The sequence below is a fragment of the Mus musculus genome, chromosome 9 (genome assembly GCF_000001635.26).
Source record: "Mus musculus strain C57BL/6J chromosome 9, GRCm38.p6 C57BL/6J".
Taxonomy (NCBI): Eukaryota; Metazoa; Chordata; class Mammalia; order Rodentia; family Muridae; genus Mus; species Mus musculus.
The window spans coordinates 96,324,289-96,342,547 of record NC_000075.6 but is presented as its reverse complement, the minus strand read 5'-3'; the positions used below and the strand labels follow the sequence as shown (position 1 = coordinate 96,342,547).

The 18,259-nt window shown below is 45.6% G+C and overlaps 1 protein-coding gene across 7 annotated transcripts in view; it reads left to right on the top strand.

The window, feature by feature from the left end:
• Atp1b3 (ATPase, Na+/K+ transporting, beta 3 polypeptide) overlaps positions 1-9,893 on the top strand; it is a 31,777-nt gene extending 21,884 nt beyond the window's left edge. For 4 of the 7 annotated variants that reach the window (XM_030244030.1, XM_030244031.1, XM_011242658.3 and 1 more), the window contains 4 exons: positions 2,162-2,346; positions 3,839-3,889; positions 7,086-7,169; positions 8,854-9,886. In XM_030244030.1, coding sequence (XP_030099890.1) covers positions 2,162-2,346; positions 3,839-3,889; positions 7,086-7,169; positions 8,854-9,024 — 491 coding nt within the window. In that variant the 3' untranslated portion in view covers positions 9,025-9,886. Of the gene's footprint in view, positions 1-2,161; positions 2,347-3,838; positions 3,890-7,085; positions 7,170-8,853 lie in introns of all 7 variants that reach the window. The other 3 variants (NM_001357212.1, NM_007502.5, NM_001357213.1) reach the window with 1 other exon arrangement.
• The last annotated feature ends 8,366 nt before the right edge of the window (positions 9,894-18,259 follow it).

Below are 18,259 nucleotides of genomic sequence, written 5' to 3'. Positions count from 1 at the left end.
ACCACCTCAGCCTCGTTCCTCAGTATTCTTCCTCATCTAGTTTATTAACATGATTTTTTTACTTTTACAGGACTCTAAAATTCCTTGTCTTTAAGTGTGCCAAATACTTGTGCAGAACCCTGCTCTGGATAAAAGCACATAGTTCCTGGATTAGGCTCCTTCTTCTCTCCCTGCTTAGAGCAGCCACAGGGTGAAGACAGAACTAGGTGGTAGTAGACCCCACCTCGCTCAGTGGGCACGAGCCATTGCCTTCCTCTGGTGACTCTGATGGTATGGTTGCTGGCCTTTGCTCAAGCCTCTGACCTTTCTCCTTCCCCTATAATTCACCTTCATATAGCACAGTATCTTCCTTCAAACACTAAAAGGAAACTGGGCTGTAGCTGAGTCAGTAGAGTGCTTGCCTAGCATGAGGGCACTGGGGGTTCCACCTCCTTCTCTGCTAAATCTGGCCTGATGCCTCCTTAAAACCTCAGCACTTGGGAAGTGGAGGCAGGAGGATCAAAAGTCCAAATTATTCAAGATCATCTTAGTTAAACAATGAATTCAAGGCCGCCTTGGGCAACATGAGACCCAGTCTTCAAGAATGAATGAATGAAGAAAGGAAGAGAGAGAGAGAGAGAGAGAGAGAGAGAGAGAGAGAGAGAGAGAGAGAGAAGAGATAATAGAAGTCCTTAGTTCATTCATTGCTAGTAAACACCCACACTAGCCACCATGTTGCTGGTCTTGTTTCTTCATGTGAGGCCACTTGCACGTCTGCTCTTTGGCTCTGATCCTTCTCTGTCTCAGAAACATCATCCTTGGTCTACTCCCTTTATTGAATTCTTGTCAACTTAGACACTCTAATTTCTCTCTGTCTTGAGAAAAATCCTCCTGATCTCTCCCACACTGTCTATATCTATCTTCTTAAATCGCTTTGCCTTACTAGTTAATGTGTTTATTAATTAAATAATTTCAAACATTTTATGAACATATTTTCTGTGTTTTAAAAAATATAATGGTAAGAGCCTGCAGTGAAGGCAGTAGTAATTTTTCGCTGTATTCCTTTTAGCTGAGCTGTTGTTTGTCAGGGTTATAGGAGTGTAGTTGGGCCAGGCACTTGCCATCTAGCAATAAACAAATCTGTCTTACAGAACTTTTAGTCTAGTAATACGTTAGGAGGGAGTTGCTGAGGTGAGAAACACAGTAGAGAAAGGGTGGGGGAGGTTTCTCTATTCTGGAACTCACTCTATAGACCAGGCTAGCCTCAGAACTCTGCCTGCCCCTGCCTCTGAGTGCTGGGATTAAAGGTGTGTACCATCACTGCCCTGGCTGGGCTGTTGGTTTTTAAAGGGTGCTCTGAGAATGTCTAAAAGTTGGTGCGTGAGAGGGAGAAGGGCGCTGCATACACTAGAGCAGGCTCCTGGAGGGGGGTACCCATCAGACCTCCTTTCCTTCCTGCCCCTGAATGCCCATAGTGCACTGGCACATGCATTTCTCTCCTTTCTTCCTTTCTGGTTTCTAAACATGTTATTTCTTTGTTGTTTAACTGTATCTTCTAGTCTCCATCTGCCAACACACTGTTTGCAGCTGGCATCTTCTCTGTGCTGCACCAGGAGTCTGTGCCACTTCCTCCATCTCTTTATTCTTCTCTCTGTAGCATAAATGTACTCCTAACATACGTGCAGTCACATGACCACTTTGACTGGTATAAAGTCTTTTAGTGAGTGGATCATCATGGTGGTTTTGGCAACCCTTCTCCTCAGTTCCTAACACAGTTTTTACAAAATGTACATGGTTCAGATTCTGCCCCCTTTATCCTAGCAGCCACTGTAGCTCACACATCCCCTCAGCTTTCAGGTCACTAGAGCCCCTTGTCATACCCTGCAGCATTCAACCCATGCTGTTTTCCCTACTAGACTGAGCTCCACAGGACAGGAGCCATAGGGCACGCTTTTGCTGTTGTCTCTGAGGTTGGGCACATGAAGTGTTTTCAAATAGTTCTGTAGTTGTGGCTTGCGCCGGGTGCTCTTGGAAGCAGGATGCCTCAAAGCTCTGCTACCAAGTTATTCTCATTGCTGTTTTATCTTTGAAAAATACTTGTTTGGTGAATGCTTTGACTTGTTTCTTGCTGGGTTTGGTATCCTTTCTTGGCTGATGTGGTGCACATTTGTTTCCTTTTTAGCATATTCTGTGGAAGAACAGAAGAACCTCACAAGTTGTCCTGATGGAGCGCCTTTTATTCAGCATGGTCCTGACTATAGGGCATGTCAGTTTCCAGTCTCCTTGCTTGAAGAATGTAGTGGTGTGACTGATGCTAATTTTGGCTATTCCAAAGGACAGCCTTGCATCCTTGTGAAAATGAACAGAGTACGTACTTGCTTTCTCTCTGCTGCTGCGTGTCTGACAGGCTGTACATGCGGTGCTGCTGCTTTTCTTTGCTGTGCTTGTGGTGAGGCCTGCCTTAGTGTCATCTCATTGGGGCAACTTAAAAGACTAGCAGTGCTACTTAATGCTATGACAAAAAGATTCATAGTTCAGTGGTAGACTATATATAATCTAAATAATGCTAACGCATATGGTGTGATATGTAATCAAGTACTGGGAATAGAAATAAACCTACATACTAATGAGCACAGTACAGTGTTGTAGTTATAGCCAAAGCTAATGGGATGTTTTAACAAGACATAACTAAGAATTAAGCCCAAAAAAGTAAGCCAGAAGGAATGTGGAACTTGATCTATGCTTTAAAGTGAGCTCATATGTTCATTTTAATGGGGGATGTCTTCAGTTACACTGGCCTGCAAGGTCTGTCCTCACTGTATCTGCTGTAGTTGCTGAAAATGTACTCTAGTCAAAGGGCCACCTTCTGGGTTTATTAGAAATGGGCCTTTACATGATGGGACAGGGATACTATGCTTGCTTTATAGGCAGGCTTTGGGGGTGGAGGGCGGGGGTGGGATAAGCCCGGATGAGGACAGGCCAGCGACAGATTCGACTGGCAGGGTTTTCATCTGTGGGCACCTAGAGCTTTCCACGGGTGGGAGACTAGGGGCTGCTGTACGTACCACTCTGTGGGCTTCAGCTCTCTACCTGTAGGCATCTATAGGTTTAGGCAGCCTGACTTTTGGGGGCCTCTCCTCTGTACATCCTGGAAACCTGGACCCAGAACTGCATCTGGATTCAAAATGTAAAACAACAACAAGAAGAAAAAAAACTTAGAAGACAGGGCCAGTGGTAAGGGACCTGGCCACCGCCGGAGCTGAGTTTGATCCCAGGACCCACGTGCTGGAAGAAGAGCAGTTTGTCTTCCATATTCCACATACCTCCCCCTATGCGCACGCACACGCACACGCACACGCACATGCACGCACACACGAGAATAGTTTTTAAGTAGACAGGTGACCACAAATAAGATAGTAGATGGAAAGGCTGAGGTTAGAGCTCAGATTTAGTGCTTTGTTACCACCAGAAGACCACGAGTGTGGGGGAGAACATCATTTAGAATTCTTCTTAATACTTGACTAGGGGGAGAGATAGCTGTGAACGTATTTTCATAATGAATATTTTATTATAGATGGGAGTGGTGATGCACAGCTGTGATCCCAGCGTTTGAGAGGCTGGACTGTCCCCAAGGCTAGCCTGGGCTGTGAGCAGGACCCTAGCACACATAATGGTTTATTACATTATGTAACTGAAGGGTGTGTTGTTTTAAATGTGGCAAGTGTGGCTGAGTTGAATATATAGAGTAGTTATTGATCTCAGCTGCTGTGCCCCTGATCCCCAGCAACACATAAGGTTGGTTAATGGAGAAGGTTCCATTGCATTCTGTGTGCTGACTTACCCGTGTTCTTAACCTTAGATAATCGATTTAATCCCAGACGGATATCCACAAATATCGTGTTTGCCAAAGGTTAGTATTCAAGTCACTCAACCTTTCATGTTTCTTAAATACTTAAAATATCACTAGGCTTTCTAGGGTGATCCTGTCTTTCCTAATAGAGAATTGAAAAAGGACATTTTCTGTTTGTTTTGTATACACTTTTTTCATATACACTGCATTTCATCAATTTTAGGATATATGTTTTCCATAGTTTAGTAATGAAGTTAGCATTACAACCCCAGGTGTCGTCCTGATGTATATCAGGATTTTTTTATTTCCAGTGTAAAATTAGTTGTGCTTATTATCAGTTTCACCTGAGAAACTGTTAATGAACTATGCTGTTTTTCCTTAATATACAGGCATTCTTCCTCTTTCCTCTCCTCTCTCCCTCAGAGTGCTATGCATTTCATCCTATAGTTTCTGTTCGCTTTGCATGCTGAAAATAGAATTAAGAGAAATGTGCTAACAATGGGTAAGACTTGTAAAGAGACACAATCTCTAACTGTGTCATTGTGCTGGATACTAGCACTTACTTCCAGGGTGATGCAGAGTGGGCTGCCTAAAATGTTGCCTTGAACTCTTTTTTTTTGAAGGTATATTTATTTTATACAAATGAGTACACTGTAACTATCTTCAGACACACCAGAAGAGGGCATCAGATCCCATTACAAATGGTTGTGAGCCACCATGTGGTTGCTGGGAATTGAACTCAGGACCTCTGGAAGAGCAGTCAGTGCTCTTACCCACTGAGCCATCTCTCCAGCCCAGCCCAGCCCATAATTAAGTTTCTTACTTGGCAGTAACTTCTTACTTGGGCTGAAACTTTTGCAAATGTCACTCTTTACAATCACTTCAGTTTCTTGTCCCCTGCTCCTATCCTTTCTGCCTTAATAGGTCTTTGGGAAGGTCCAGCATTTGTGCTCCTGTGAGCTGCTGCTTTGGAGCTGCCTTTTCAATTGTTAGAGTATTGTCCAGTATTTAGAGTGATGGGAACAGTCTATAGCTTCTCTCCCAGGTGGGTGTGAACATGCGCACGTTCGAGGCACTACCTCCTTGTGCTACACTCACTTTTCCAAGCAACAAAAATAGAAAACCAGAATTTTAGCTGAGCATGGTGTTGCACCCGGGAAGATGAGGCAGAGGATTAAGATTTTGGAGCTAACCTGAGCTACATAGTTATGATCCTACTTTAAGCAGGGTGTGGAGGTTCTTGCCTTTAATCCCAGGACTCGAGTGATCAAGGCAGGCAAATCAGTTTGGGGCTAGCATGGTCTGCATAGGACAGCCAGACCTATATAGTGAGATCTTGTCTCAAAAAGGAGGTTGATTTTAAAATACAACTAAATGCATGTCACATGTAAGCAGATTTTGTTGTTTGTTTGATGTTTGTATTTATTTCTTTATTTTGGTTTTTCGAGACAGGGTTTCTGTGTAGCCCTGGCTGTCCTGGAACTCACTCTGTAGACCAGACTGGCCTTGAACTCAGAAATCCGCCTGCCTCTGCCTCCCGAGTGCTGGGATTAAAGGCGTGCGCACCACTGCCCGGCTTTGATGTTTGTATTTATGTTTGTGTGTGTACACTTGTGTAATAGCACACGTGTGAGGTTAGGGACGAGTGATTTTCTTTACTGTACGGGTTCTAGGCGTCAAACTCTAGTTTAGTCAGTCTAGGCAACGAGCAGCTTTATCCACTGGGCCATCGCATTTGCCCAGTAGGTGGATGTTTCTTGATAAATTATTCTAAAAATCCAGTTAACATACACTTTTCAGCTCTTAACATGAAAACATACTGTTTCTTGTTAAGTCACATTAGCAACATATTTAAAGTAAAAATAGGTTCAGTGAACAATTAATATATTAATGTAGCAAAACATTCATCGGTGTGACTTTTTTCCTTCATGTTAAATGTAAGATTTTAAGTGTTTTCTGTGCTAGAGATTGAGCCGTTTGCACTGCCGCATAGCACACAATGCTGGAGCATCCCTTTCAGGGTGGCCATTCTTAACTGTGGCCATCGATTCTGAGGTATTATCTACTGCTTTCCCATACCATTTCATCTGGATCATTAGAGCTTGGGTTTTCTTGTCTTTTGTTGTTACTGTTATTATTTGGTTGGTTTGCTATATGGCGATAAAGGTCTATAATCCAATCAGAACTACATAGCCAAGACAGAACCCAACAGAACAACAGCAGAACTGAACAGTTCATTGGTGTGCCTGATGCCTTCTCTGTCTGCCTCTTCTGAGTGGCGATTGCGTCCCACATACATGGTCTCCCAGCCATGACATAAAGAAAGCAGAGAGCAAGGAGAGCAAGCTGGTTAGTCAGTGTGATTCTGCCTTGTCTTCTGTGTGCTGGGCTGGAATCCCCAGCACACACGGATGTCTGTTAGTTCATCCAGGTTGAATACCTGCCCCCAGTCCCTTTCTTCCCTATGTTTAGTGATGCTCATCAGTTTGGGTTGGCTTCTGAGGATTTGTGTTTGCTGCAGTGCTAGGGATCCACTCAGAGTTCCTATGCACTGAATGTGTCTATGCAGATATTTAGTGGTTGGCATAGAGTTTTGGTGCTTTTTTTACTCCTGTTTATTCATGGGAACTATGAATGTTTTTTCTGTTTGTTGCATTACAGTTTATCCTGATTACAGTTCTTATGGTTCTGAAGAGTAACCTCTACCTACCTCTGAGTGTGGCTGCTGCTTTCTTGACTGGTGACTGTGGAAGCACATTGCTTCACTCATCTTGGGAAAAAAACCTCAGCCCACACTTAACTGCTGGTGTATTTTTGCTTTCATTGGTCAAACAGCTGGCTTTGTACAGATAGAGGGCAAATAGGCAGTGGTTCCTAGGCAGTGGAACCAGCTGTGACTGAGAAGAGACTCCTAGGATGTATCCGGAAATGGAAGAAGAACCAGGATAGCTTATATAAACATTTAATCATGTAATATTTATAATCCAGATGAACAGCCAGGTATGTGCTGAAATCCCAGCACTTGGGAGACTGATATGGGCAGATTACCATAGTTAAGACAAGGCTGGACTACACTGTGAGACCTGTTTGAACAGTGACGACAAACATTTCTCAGAAACACAGTTGTAATTCATGAGGCTGAAGAATCATCTCAGCCTCTGCAGTTTCATCATAATCAATAACTGTCAGTAATTGTAACATTCTTGAAAAATCTTTACCTTGGCCTAAAAAGGATTTCTTTTGCTTTTAACTCTAGGAAGAAAACGCAACTATAGCAACTTATCCTGAATTTGGAGTTTTAGACTTAAAGTATTTTCCATATTATGGGAAAAAACGGCATGTAAGTATTTAGGGTCGTCTCTTATGAAACTGCGTATCGAGATAGCCTGTGTATGGTAGGTGCACACTGTCTTTTGCCGTTTGTACATCGCCCACATGGTTGAGTTTATACCAAGTGGGGCAGGGGATGGAGACTCCGTGAGGACAGCGGAGCAGGTGCTCAGCAGGCTAACTGGATGCTTATTTTCAGAACACTGGCTTTGCTTTTTGGAAAGCAGTAAGTACTCTGTTAGATGTAAAAACTCATTATTTAGATACAATAGTATTTTGTGATTTTAAACTTTTGAAGTGTATGTGTGTATATGGATATATGTACATATATATACATATTTTATAAAATTCTGTCATACTAAACTTTCAAAAAAATTTTCCCAACTCAAAATGACAAGAGTAGAGTATTTTCTGAAAGCACATTACCACATACTATTATCTTTACCATCTATGTATTTTTTTTTTTACTTGTGCGTGTAAACTCGCCCCTAATGATGCCTTTATTCTAAAGCTTGCAATATTCATTTCCTAGAAACAAGGGTACTAATGCCTGGTGCGTGTGCCATCAGTGGGTGGTAACACTACGCTGTCCACTTACCTGGTCTACATTCTTGAAATCTATCCAGTTGTCCCAGCAGTATCCTTCATAGCACAATAAGAAGTGTCTTCCATGTGTGCAAGGCCTTGCTGCGGCAGCTCACAGCCTGTGGTCTGGAGTAACTCCCCCACCGCAGCCCCCTCTCTTTGGTGTTCTTTACGCTTTAGAATGAGTCTGGGACTTTGGGGGACTTAACAGGAGTTTGTATATATGGCACAGTTTTTTGTTCTTGGAATTATTTTTCTCATAATTAATTCATTCATATTTTTGGAGGCGAGTGAGCGTATTCTTCTCAGAATTCTGTAGGAAGGGCTTTACTGACTGATTCTATTGTCTTGTTGACCGTTATCTTTTAGGATGGTCAGCCAAGCTTCCATGCTGTAAAATTACATTTTGTTGTTGTTCATCAGGAGGACATAAACTGTGTCTTAGCTTTTCTGCAAAGCTTCAGCATTTGTTCTTGCCAGAATCAGTTGTCAGTAGACCTGTTCCTTGACTGCATATATCCTCATTATCCTATGTAAAGGGTGTGTGTTAAGTGGAATAGTCAGAGTCAAATGTGGTAATATGTAACCGAGCCCATAGCAAATGGACATCGTGAACATATATGGAGCAGTTAGACATTCTTAAGTGTAATACATTAATCAGTATGTTAGGATCAGAATACAGCAGTGCTGTAACTTTAGGGGGGGGGGGCTACACTGCAGGGGCAGTGGAAACATTAAACAACTGGGAAAGAAACAGGGAATTGCCACGAATCAGTACATCCAGAGGATGAGGCAAGTGGCTGAGTCACCAAACCAGATACCCCTCAAAGCCGTGCTAAGGGAGGAGCCATAGCAAGAAGGAAGGTGAAGACTATAAAATAATAAGCTAAGTTCAAAGACTTAATCTTACACAGTAGATCAGGTGCTTCGGGGCATGTTTATTAACCCTGACCTTGGAAGGAAGCTAAAGCCAGAGGTTTGAGAAATGTGAGATCAGCCTGGGCTACAAATTAAGACTGCTTCAAAAAAAGGAAAGTTGAAACTGACTTCCTGAGTGCAGGCAAAGTTACCAAAGAATTGGAACTAATGTTTGTTCGTCCATTTGCTAGGTTGGATATCGACAGCCCCTAGTTGCCGTACAGGTCAAATTTGACTCTGGTCTTAACAAGAAAGAAGTAACAGTTGAGTGCCATATTGCTGGAACCAGGAACCTAAAAAACAAGAATGAGCGTGACAAGTTCTTGGGACGTGTTTCGTTCAAAGTCACAGCACGAGCCTAGGAATAGGATGTCTCCACAGAATTCATGTTGTGTTGTCGCCATTTTGTATCAGCTGGACCTGCCATTCTAGGATTATGAGGCCACCTTGGAGGAGGAAGTGGTGTGGTACACACTTGGGTGACATCATAACATGCTTCCAGATCATAGTGTTCAGTGTCCTCTGAAGTAACTGCCTGCTGCCTCTGCTGCCCTTGAACCCATGTACGGTCGCCAGACAGGGACCAGTGAGCTCCCGACCCCAAACATGCAGAGTGGGGGCCCTGTCTTCTTTGTGTGTAATTGCCAAACGTCTAAAGCTTCATGTGCTGGGCTGTGTACATATTTTATGGATTTAACACTGGTAACTGCATATTTTGATGCCAACAAAGTTTTAGGGATACAATGGTACCTTGCCAACATCGAGTGACTTTAGCTGGAAGAAATGTCTGAGAAGCTCTGTATGTGAGGAGGGAAAAGGAAAATAAAGTGGATCTGAAAGTAGACTCTGCTTCTGCGCATGTGTGAGTGGTGCCTGTCCGTATGCTCCAGACTGTTTCTTACAAGGTGAACTAGACCATATCTGATTTTGCTGAGAGGACAAACTTTCTGTTGTAGTACATATTTAAAAATACTATTGGGCTGACTTTGAGTGTTGGAATCAAGTCTTCCACATTCGGGTATCTTAGACACAGGGATGAAACAGCATTTAAATTAGGTGAATGTGCACCGATTTTTGTTGTTGTTGTTGTTTTGTTTTTTGAATGAATGAAATTCCCAAGATATAAATTGTATAGTTTTTCAAACTGTCTTGTTAAGTGCTTTTATTTAGTAGACTGTGGACCCTAATAAAAACAAATTGTGAAATACAAAAACTTCAAACTGATTTAAAACTTGGAACACATGATGGAGTCTTCTTTCACATCCTGACTGGAGCCCTGGACTGTCCTTGTCGTCTCGGGTGGATTCTTGCTGGAACTGTAGTAACTGGAGCCCTTTCTGTTCTGAGGAGAGGGCCTCCATTTGACCCATGGGTTTCATTCACACGTATGTATGTATGTATGTATGTATGTATGTATGTATGTATGTATGTATGTTTGAATGAAAGCTTTTTGTTTGTTGGTTTGGTTTGGTTTGGTTTGGTTGGTTAGCATGCATGTATGTGAGCTGCCTGAGCTCCCGGTGAGTGTGGAGGCCAGAGAAGTGTTGAATCCCCCTGTGACTCAGGGCAGTTGTGAGCGGTCATGTAAGTACTTGCTCTTAAGCCTACATCCTTGGATGGAGAGCTCAACCACTGAGCTGTCTCCAGCTTCTCATTTATGGTTTTATCTCTCATTTATTATCTTTTTTTTTTATGTTTACTTATGTATATGAGTACACTGTAGCTGTCTTCAGACACACCAGAAGAGGGCATCAGATCTCATTACAGATGGTTGTGAACCACCATGTGGTTGCTGGGATTTGAACTCAGAACCTCTGGAAGAGCAGACAGTGCTCTTAACCACTGAGCCATCTCTCCAGCCCCCTCATTCCCCCCCCCCCCCCCCCCCCCCGAGACAGGGTTTCTCTTCTCTGTGTAGCCCTCACTGTCCTGGAACTTACTTTGTAGACCAGGCTGGCCTTGAACTCAGAAATCCGCCTTCCTCTGCCTCCCAAGTGCTGGGATTAAAGGCGTGCGCCACCACCGCCCGGCTATCCTCATTTTTCTAAGAGCTGTTTTTTATCATGGATGGTGCAGAGCCACATTCTGAGGCTTTCAGTGGTCTGCAAGCCAGACCTGGTGGGGCAAGAACCCAACTGTCTCAGGTTGGCTATGTGGGAAAGCTGAGGGAATTAGGTGGCCTTGCCAGCCAGGTGGCACCGCTGTACTTTGGAGGTGGACATTCTCCACTTTGTCATCAACAAAACTCCGTGATGCCTGAAAATTTAAAGGTGACCTTTCCTGGACTTGGACTTTTCCTTTGTGCTTTTTCTGTCTCTTGATTTTGCTGGGTGGTTTCACATGGCCTTGGATTAAGTCACTGTTCTGTTGCTGGGAAGAGACACCATGGTCAAGGCAGCTGTTACAAGAGAAAACATTCATTTGGGAGCTTGCTTATAGTTACAGAGGTGCTCTGGTGGAAAGCAGCGGGCAGGCACTGAAGCAGTGACGTCACACCCTGATCTGCGGGCAGAAGGAAACATGGAGTGGCATGGCCTTTGAAACCTCCAAGTCCACCCTCAGTGACAATTTCTTCTAAGAAGGCCACACCTGATCCTCTCAGTGCCACTCCCTGGCGACTAAGCATTTATATATATGAGCCTCTGGGGCCATTACTCAAGCCACCACAGCCATCCTGCCTCGGCTTCCCAGTTCATATTGAGAAAGTAAAGTAAGGATGGATAATTTGTAGCCTGGCACACGTACCAGACATCACCCTGAGCAACAGTTCTGTGAGACCAGGCTGTCCTGGTCTGCGGAGTAGGAACGGCAGGCCTGCAACCGAGCGGTGCCGACAGTAGGGCAGATCCTGAGTCGGCAGGTTTGGCTCAGGCACCATTTCATTAAATAGTTGTGAACTTAACTAAAGCCTAAGGCCTGGGGATGTTAGGTCAGGGCTTGCCGAGTATGTATGAGGCACGGGATTTGACCCCAGATACATGGGGCTGCAGTCTCGGAGCTAGTGAGTGAGTGCAGGAGCTGGAGAGACAGGCAGCAGAGAGCAGCGGGGACCTCCCAGAACCACCCACAAAGTGGTTCACAACTCCACTGCCAGAGGGCATCCTTCTATCCTCTTCTGGTCTCCTCAGACGCCATGCACATACGTGACAAAACGTCTAAAGTTAAAAAGTTTAAAGCAGAGTAGATCTGTAACCGAGAGCAAAGCTGTCATCTCGAGGTGGATTTTGAAGACTTGGGGCATAGATCCTAAGTCTTAACTGGTTTTCTTTCTGGTTCAGTTTTTGGACTTGGTCCAGTCCTGCCATGTGACTTCAGCTGACCTCAAGTCTTCAGGTTGTTTTGTTTTTTTGTTTTTTCATCTGCTGAACTTAGGAGTGCCTGCTTAACTTGAAGCATACTGAGTGAAAGGACACAGCCTATTCGAGTTCATTAACCCAAAGGGAACAAGAGAGGGCCTAGGAGTTAGCTCGGTTACACAGATGGCAGCGCTGGGTATGGGCAGAGGTGGTGCTCAGGAACAGGTCATTCCAAATGTCCCTCTGGATCTATTGTGGAAATGTTTTGGGAGGCAGAATGAGCTGGGTCTATGTCCTGTGGGTAATGAGGTGGATTTAGGAGTGTAGGGTAGTTGAGTCTGTGTTCTGTGGATAATAAGGTGGACCGGGAATGGGAGCCATAGGCCAATTGGCATCTGCTCCAGGCTTTCCTCAGAATGTAGGATATACACAATGTTGTCTGTGCATTTCGCTCTCTGGCGTGGTATGATTGATCCAGCAGCCTCCTCTGCAGGCTGTTCCCTCAGACCACAGAAAAGGATGACCCAGTCAGCTTGCACTTCAGTCACTGAGCCCAGCACTTAGCCCAACTGGACAGGAGATGGAGAAGGTTTGGTGTCCGTTAGTTGATTGAATCGTGGTATTTTGAAACAGTGTAATATTCCTAATGAAAGGAAAAATTGGGGGTACTTTTAAAAAGAGTTCCAAGCTGTTTTCTATGTGGGTCTAGGAGCTGGAAAGTTTTATATTGGTTACAAAATTACTGTAATCCCCCTTTGACTACTTGGGCTTCCAGGTTTTTTCTGTTTTTTGGAGCAGGCACCTATCTGTGTGCTTAGTCCTACCCAGAAGGCTCTACTAGGATTCAAAGTAGTTTCCTTCAGGTGTTTGGATCCAAGCCTTGCGGGGATGCCTGGCACTGAAAGTAACACCTCCGTGGAGGCCATCCCACAGTCGGGTCATGAGACAAACAGCATGCGCCAGCTTCCATTTTGAACAGAAGTAGAGAACTGGCTATTCCATTTGTTTGCTTAGAAATCTTGGGCAAACTGCTTAGCTGCTGCGCTACAGTTATCTGCAAAGTGAATCCCACCATTGAGAGTAGTCAGAGCACACTGTGACATACACACTCTAGTGCTGCACCTCCTTTTGAGGCTGTGGGTTTGCTGAGAGCATCCTCCTGCAAAATGAAGATGACCCTGCTGTTTGGCTGCTGAGACGGAGTGTTTGTTGCTTGGAGAGGTGAGTGGGGCCAAAGACTGAAGCAGGCGGATCTCTGAGTTTGAGGCCAGCCTGGTCTACAGAGCGACTTCCAGGCCTGCCAGGGCCACACAGAGAAACCCTGTCTCCACAAACCAATAGAGAAAAAAGAAAAATCCTTTAACATAAGCAGTTAATAAAAATCTCGATGATTCCATTCTAAACAGGTAAAGACAGTATCATAGGTGCTCTTTGTAAAGTAGCCTTCTCCAGCACCTCCCAGAGGCTAGAGCAGGAGAGGGACAGATGGATACAGAAACTATGTTAGGGTCTCACAGATGTCCAGTCTCCCAGAGACCAATTGCCTCTGCCTCCCAAGTACTGGGATTAAAGGTGTGAGCTACCACCGCCCGGATATATTAAAGGATTTTTCTTACGAAACACATTGGTAAATAATGTTACAGCTTCGCATACTCCGGTATAGAAGGTAACAATGGCTTCTGATTGAAACTGGCTGGTACTGGAGCAGGCTTGGGGTAGGAAGAAGCCCTTTCTGATACTTGAGACTCATGGACAAGTACACTCGTATCTTCAGGGTCTTTATGGCTACAAACATAACCATTCTAGTGGAAGGGAAAGTGTGTTCTGCAAAGGGACCCAGGAAGCTAGAAAACACCTCAGACAGGAGCCTGGCCTTGGCCCTTCCCAAGAACACCTTCCTCTCCTTGGTTCCGCTCATTTTGTTGCTATTCTGAGCCGGTCACTTTTGGAGACAGGCAAATGCCATTCATACAACTTTATATGTTTTTTCACCACCTTGGACATTTAAGACCCCCCAAATGAAACTTCTTACCTGCTTCCCTCACCCCGAGGAAGCTAGAAAATGAGCAGGGTGAGAACTGGCTTGAGCACAGGGTGAGTCTGCTTGGCAAGCAGCCATGATCTCTCCCTCATCTTCCAGGTGGCCTCAGCAGAGAGCCAAGTTCTTAGGAAATCCCCATCCACAAGGTAACTGCACCAACTCAGGACAATCAAGACAGGACTCCAGCCAGGGTGTATAACACCCGAGTCCACTTTTCCTCTACTGAGAGTGGTGGTTTTTTCCTTTAAATTTTGGGGCTGGAAGCTGGGCGGGGATGATGGTGCACCTTTAATGCCAGCAGTCGGAGGGCAGAGGAAGTGGTTCTGAGTTCAAGGCCAGCCTGGTCTACAGATCCAGTTCCAGGACAGCCAGGGCTACACAGAGAAACCCTGTCTTGAAAAGCCAAAAAAGTGGGGGAAGGGGCCCGGGAGATGGCACAGTGGTGCTTGCTGTGTAAGTGTGAGGACCTGAATTAGGATGCCAGCACCCACATAAATGCTCAGTGTGGGACCGAAAGAACTTGTGCTTGCAGTATGTCAAAGTTTGATTCCCAGCATCTGCCCAGTGGCTCAGAACCATCCATGTCTCTAGGTCCAGGGGATTTCACACCCTCATTCCGACTTCCATGATCACTGGGCACACATATGGTGTGCATACATATGTGTAAGCAAAACACATATTAAATTTAGCCAGGAAGCAGTGGTGCACACCTTTAATTCCAGCACCTGGGAGGCAGAAACAGGTGGATCTCTGAGTTCAAGGCCAGCCTGGTCTACAGAGTGAGTTCCAGGACAGCCACTGCTCCGCAGGAAAACTCTGTCTCAAAAACTAAAAAATAAAAAAATTGAAAAAGCCCAGACTGGTGTGGTGGCATATGTCTGTTATCCCAATGGTGAGGGTGACTGGAGGATCCAGGGGCTTGCTGACCAACCAGAGCTCAAGGGGCAGTGACATGGCCCCACAGGTAAAGACACTCCACCTAATCCTGGAGACCCGAGTTCAGGCCTCAGCCAGCATCTGCGTGAAAGCAGAAAGAGGAAACAGACTCCACAAAATTGCCCTCTGACCTCCACACATGTCCTAGCACTCAAATGCATGCGCACACAAACACACCACACACACACACAAACAAACACACACGGCCTGAATTGTAGCTCAATGGTAGAGCACTTGCCTAGGACAAGTGAGGAACGATGCCATTCACAGCATCCCCCCCACGCCCACAGAGACAGACAGACTGACAGACAGATTGCCAAGAAATGGCCTTTTCTCCTCTTTCCCGCTCCCTCAGCCTCTCCACTGCTGGTCTGTGAATGCACCACCATGTCCACTTGAAAAAATAGGATTATGGATTACTGGAATACTATAAACAGCAAATTTAAAGGCTGCCATGTGGTAACCAACCTCACAGATCTTTTTCTAGATTAATGAGCTGTTTTGCTAATCCACTGGTTTAGCCAACAGTGTTTTAACAACCGGGAATGCATATAGCAGCAGTAAGTATCTGTTGAGGCTTGCAAATGAGACCTGATAAACAGAAAACAGACTTCTCCCACCAAGGGCTGCCAAGGACGCTGGAGCCTTCATCTTGACAGAAGCGCCAACCTCCCCTCAGGACGAAGTCCAGCAGAGCTGGCTTCTAACTGGTAAGCCGCTGTCCCCCAGAGCCTACATGGCCAGCAGTCTACTGTGCGACCATGGCTGCTTCCTGTGTTTCTGTCCAGGCCTTGGCACTTAGCCTTCCGAGGCTCTCCCCATCTGCCCCTTGTGTCTCTTTGCCTCAGTGACTAGGAGTGGTCACAGCTTGCCCCAACAGGCACCTGCCTCCTTGGCCAAAGCCCAGCCCTGCTTTGTTTATGCGTTTGCCCTCCAGCCTCTGAGAAACCTTTCAGGAAGGATTTGGGGTAAGAAGGAACTAAGGGGAAGGTCTCTGTCGGGCAAGCGTATTTCTCTGGCTAGGCTTGTCTTCTGCACAAGTTCCTTGGCACTAGCCCAGCAGGGAGGTAGTAACAGTCATGCTAGTGACCTTCAAGTGATGATTTCCAGAGAAGCCTCCTGAGAAACTGCCTTCCGAGGCTCTGGAAGCCTGGAGCTTGGGCTGCTGAGGGCATCTGGAACTCAGGAGGATGGCGCCAGAGCCTTGAACCTTAGCTGCTCCCCTTGTCTGGTCTGCTGCAGAAGTCTGAGTAGACATCTCTAACAAAATACAGCAGCCAGCGAGCATACTGGTTTGCCTATTTGTGCTGGGAAAGAGCATGGGTGTACTGAGCAGCCCCTGGGCAATATGACCTCACCATGGGCATCTTTTCATATGCCTTTCTTTACTCTCAACAAGGCTTAGTTTGCCTGCCTTCCTTTTTCTAGAGGTATCTTATGTAGCCCAGGTTTGAACTCAAGATTTTCCTATTTTAGCCTCTTGAATCCCAGGATTATAGGAATGCATCACAATGCCCCACTCAGTTTTTGTTCTTAAGAATAATTTCAGCTGGGTGTGGTGGTGCACGCCTTTAATCCCAGCACATGGGAGGCAGAGGCAGGCGGATTTCTGAGTTCGAAGCCAGCCTGAACTAGTCTACAGAGTGAGTTCCAAGACAGCCAGGGCTACACAGAGAAACCTTGTCTCGGGGGAAAAAACAACAAACAAACAAACAAAAAACTCAAAAGAGTAATTTCCACGGGTATATAGTGAAGTAAGATTATCATTCTTCCCAGGATTGGTACCCTTTATGTAGAATGGCCATTCACTGCTCCACAAGTGAAATCATATTTATTTGTATGATTCATCAACTTGGATGATCTGAGAAAAGGGAACCTTAATTGAGAAACACATCTATTAGATTGGCACATAGGCAAGTCTGTGAGTAAATCTTTGTTTTTCGAGGCAGGGTTTTTCTGTGTAGCCCTGGCTGTCCTGGAACTTGTTTTATAGACCAGGCTGGCCTCGAACTCTCAGAGATCAGGCTGCTCGACCTCCTGATAAGAGCCCAGGTCACTGTGGACAGTGCTGGAAGACAAAGAAGGAAAAGGAGAAAGGAAGGAGGAAGAGGAAGAAGAGAGAAGAAAGAACAAAAGAGGGAGAGAAAGAAGAAAGCAAGCTGCGCAATCAATCCACTGGAAGTCCTATGTTTTAGTGCCAACCATGTACAGGCTGAGGATCTAGTTCAGGTAAAGTGTTTGTCCAGCAGGTACAGGGCTCTGGGTTTAACCCCCAGGCATGGCGGCACATACCTTTAATTCCAGGTGGGGGCAAGAGGTTCAGAAAATCATGGTTACTCTCTTCTACAGTGAGTTTAAGGCCAGTTTGGGGTATATGAAACCCTGCCTTTAAAAAAAATGATGAAAAAAAAAACAACAAACCCTGATTATGAAAAATTGGATGGGCATAGCCTCTGCCCAGGGTTCCTTCACAGTGCATTTTATACTCTGGTGTTTCCTGGAAGCAGGCTTAAGCAAGAGGCTGGACAGGACCTTCAGAACAGTGGCTAAGCTGGTGACAGTACTGGGATGCGCCAAGGAACTAGGCGATCTACCGCTGGGAGAGGCCAGGTGATTTCCTGTAGGCTCGGGGAGGGTCGCCTGAATGAATGGAAGGAAGCAGGAGAGAGAGAGCAGCAGCTGCTTCCTGCAGAGACAAACCAGTCCTAGGAGCAGCAGCAGGAAACCCCTGCGCTCCAGCAGGCACTGCAGTCAAGTCTTTGGGCTCTGTAGACAGATATCCTGCCTGTTAGCAGCAGGTCCAACGGCTACTGATGGCCAGCAGTTATTCTGCCGCATGAGTGAGTGGTTCAGTGGTCATGGCTACAGCCCTTGGATACATTAACCAAAAGACACATAGTGGCTGCTAGCCAGCAGATGGAGCAGACCCACACCAGCTTGGGCTAGTCCAGCAGGGAGTCTGTAGGGAACGAGGATCCCTCCCCCTCCCTTGATCTGGTCAATGGAAGAGCTGGCACAAAGTGCCATTCACTCCCAGGATTATGTCTGTCTGTATGTCTGGACCATCTGCATGCCTGCTGTTCATAGAAGAGTGTCAGATCCCTGGGACTGGAGTTAGACAGCAGTAGCTACCACATGGTTGCTGGGAGTCAGACCTGGGTCCTCTGGAAGAGCAGCCGTGCTCAACCCAAGCTGGCTCTCCAGTCCCACTGAGTTTACGGCCTGCTGGCACGGCTGGGATCCTTTAACTGCCCACCTCCTGACCCTGTGGATTGAAGTCACCCGATCATCTCCTCCCTGGAAAGGTGGTTCTTGCATTGAGAG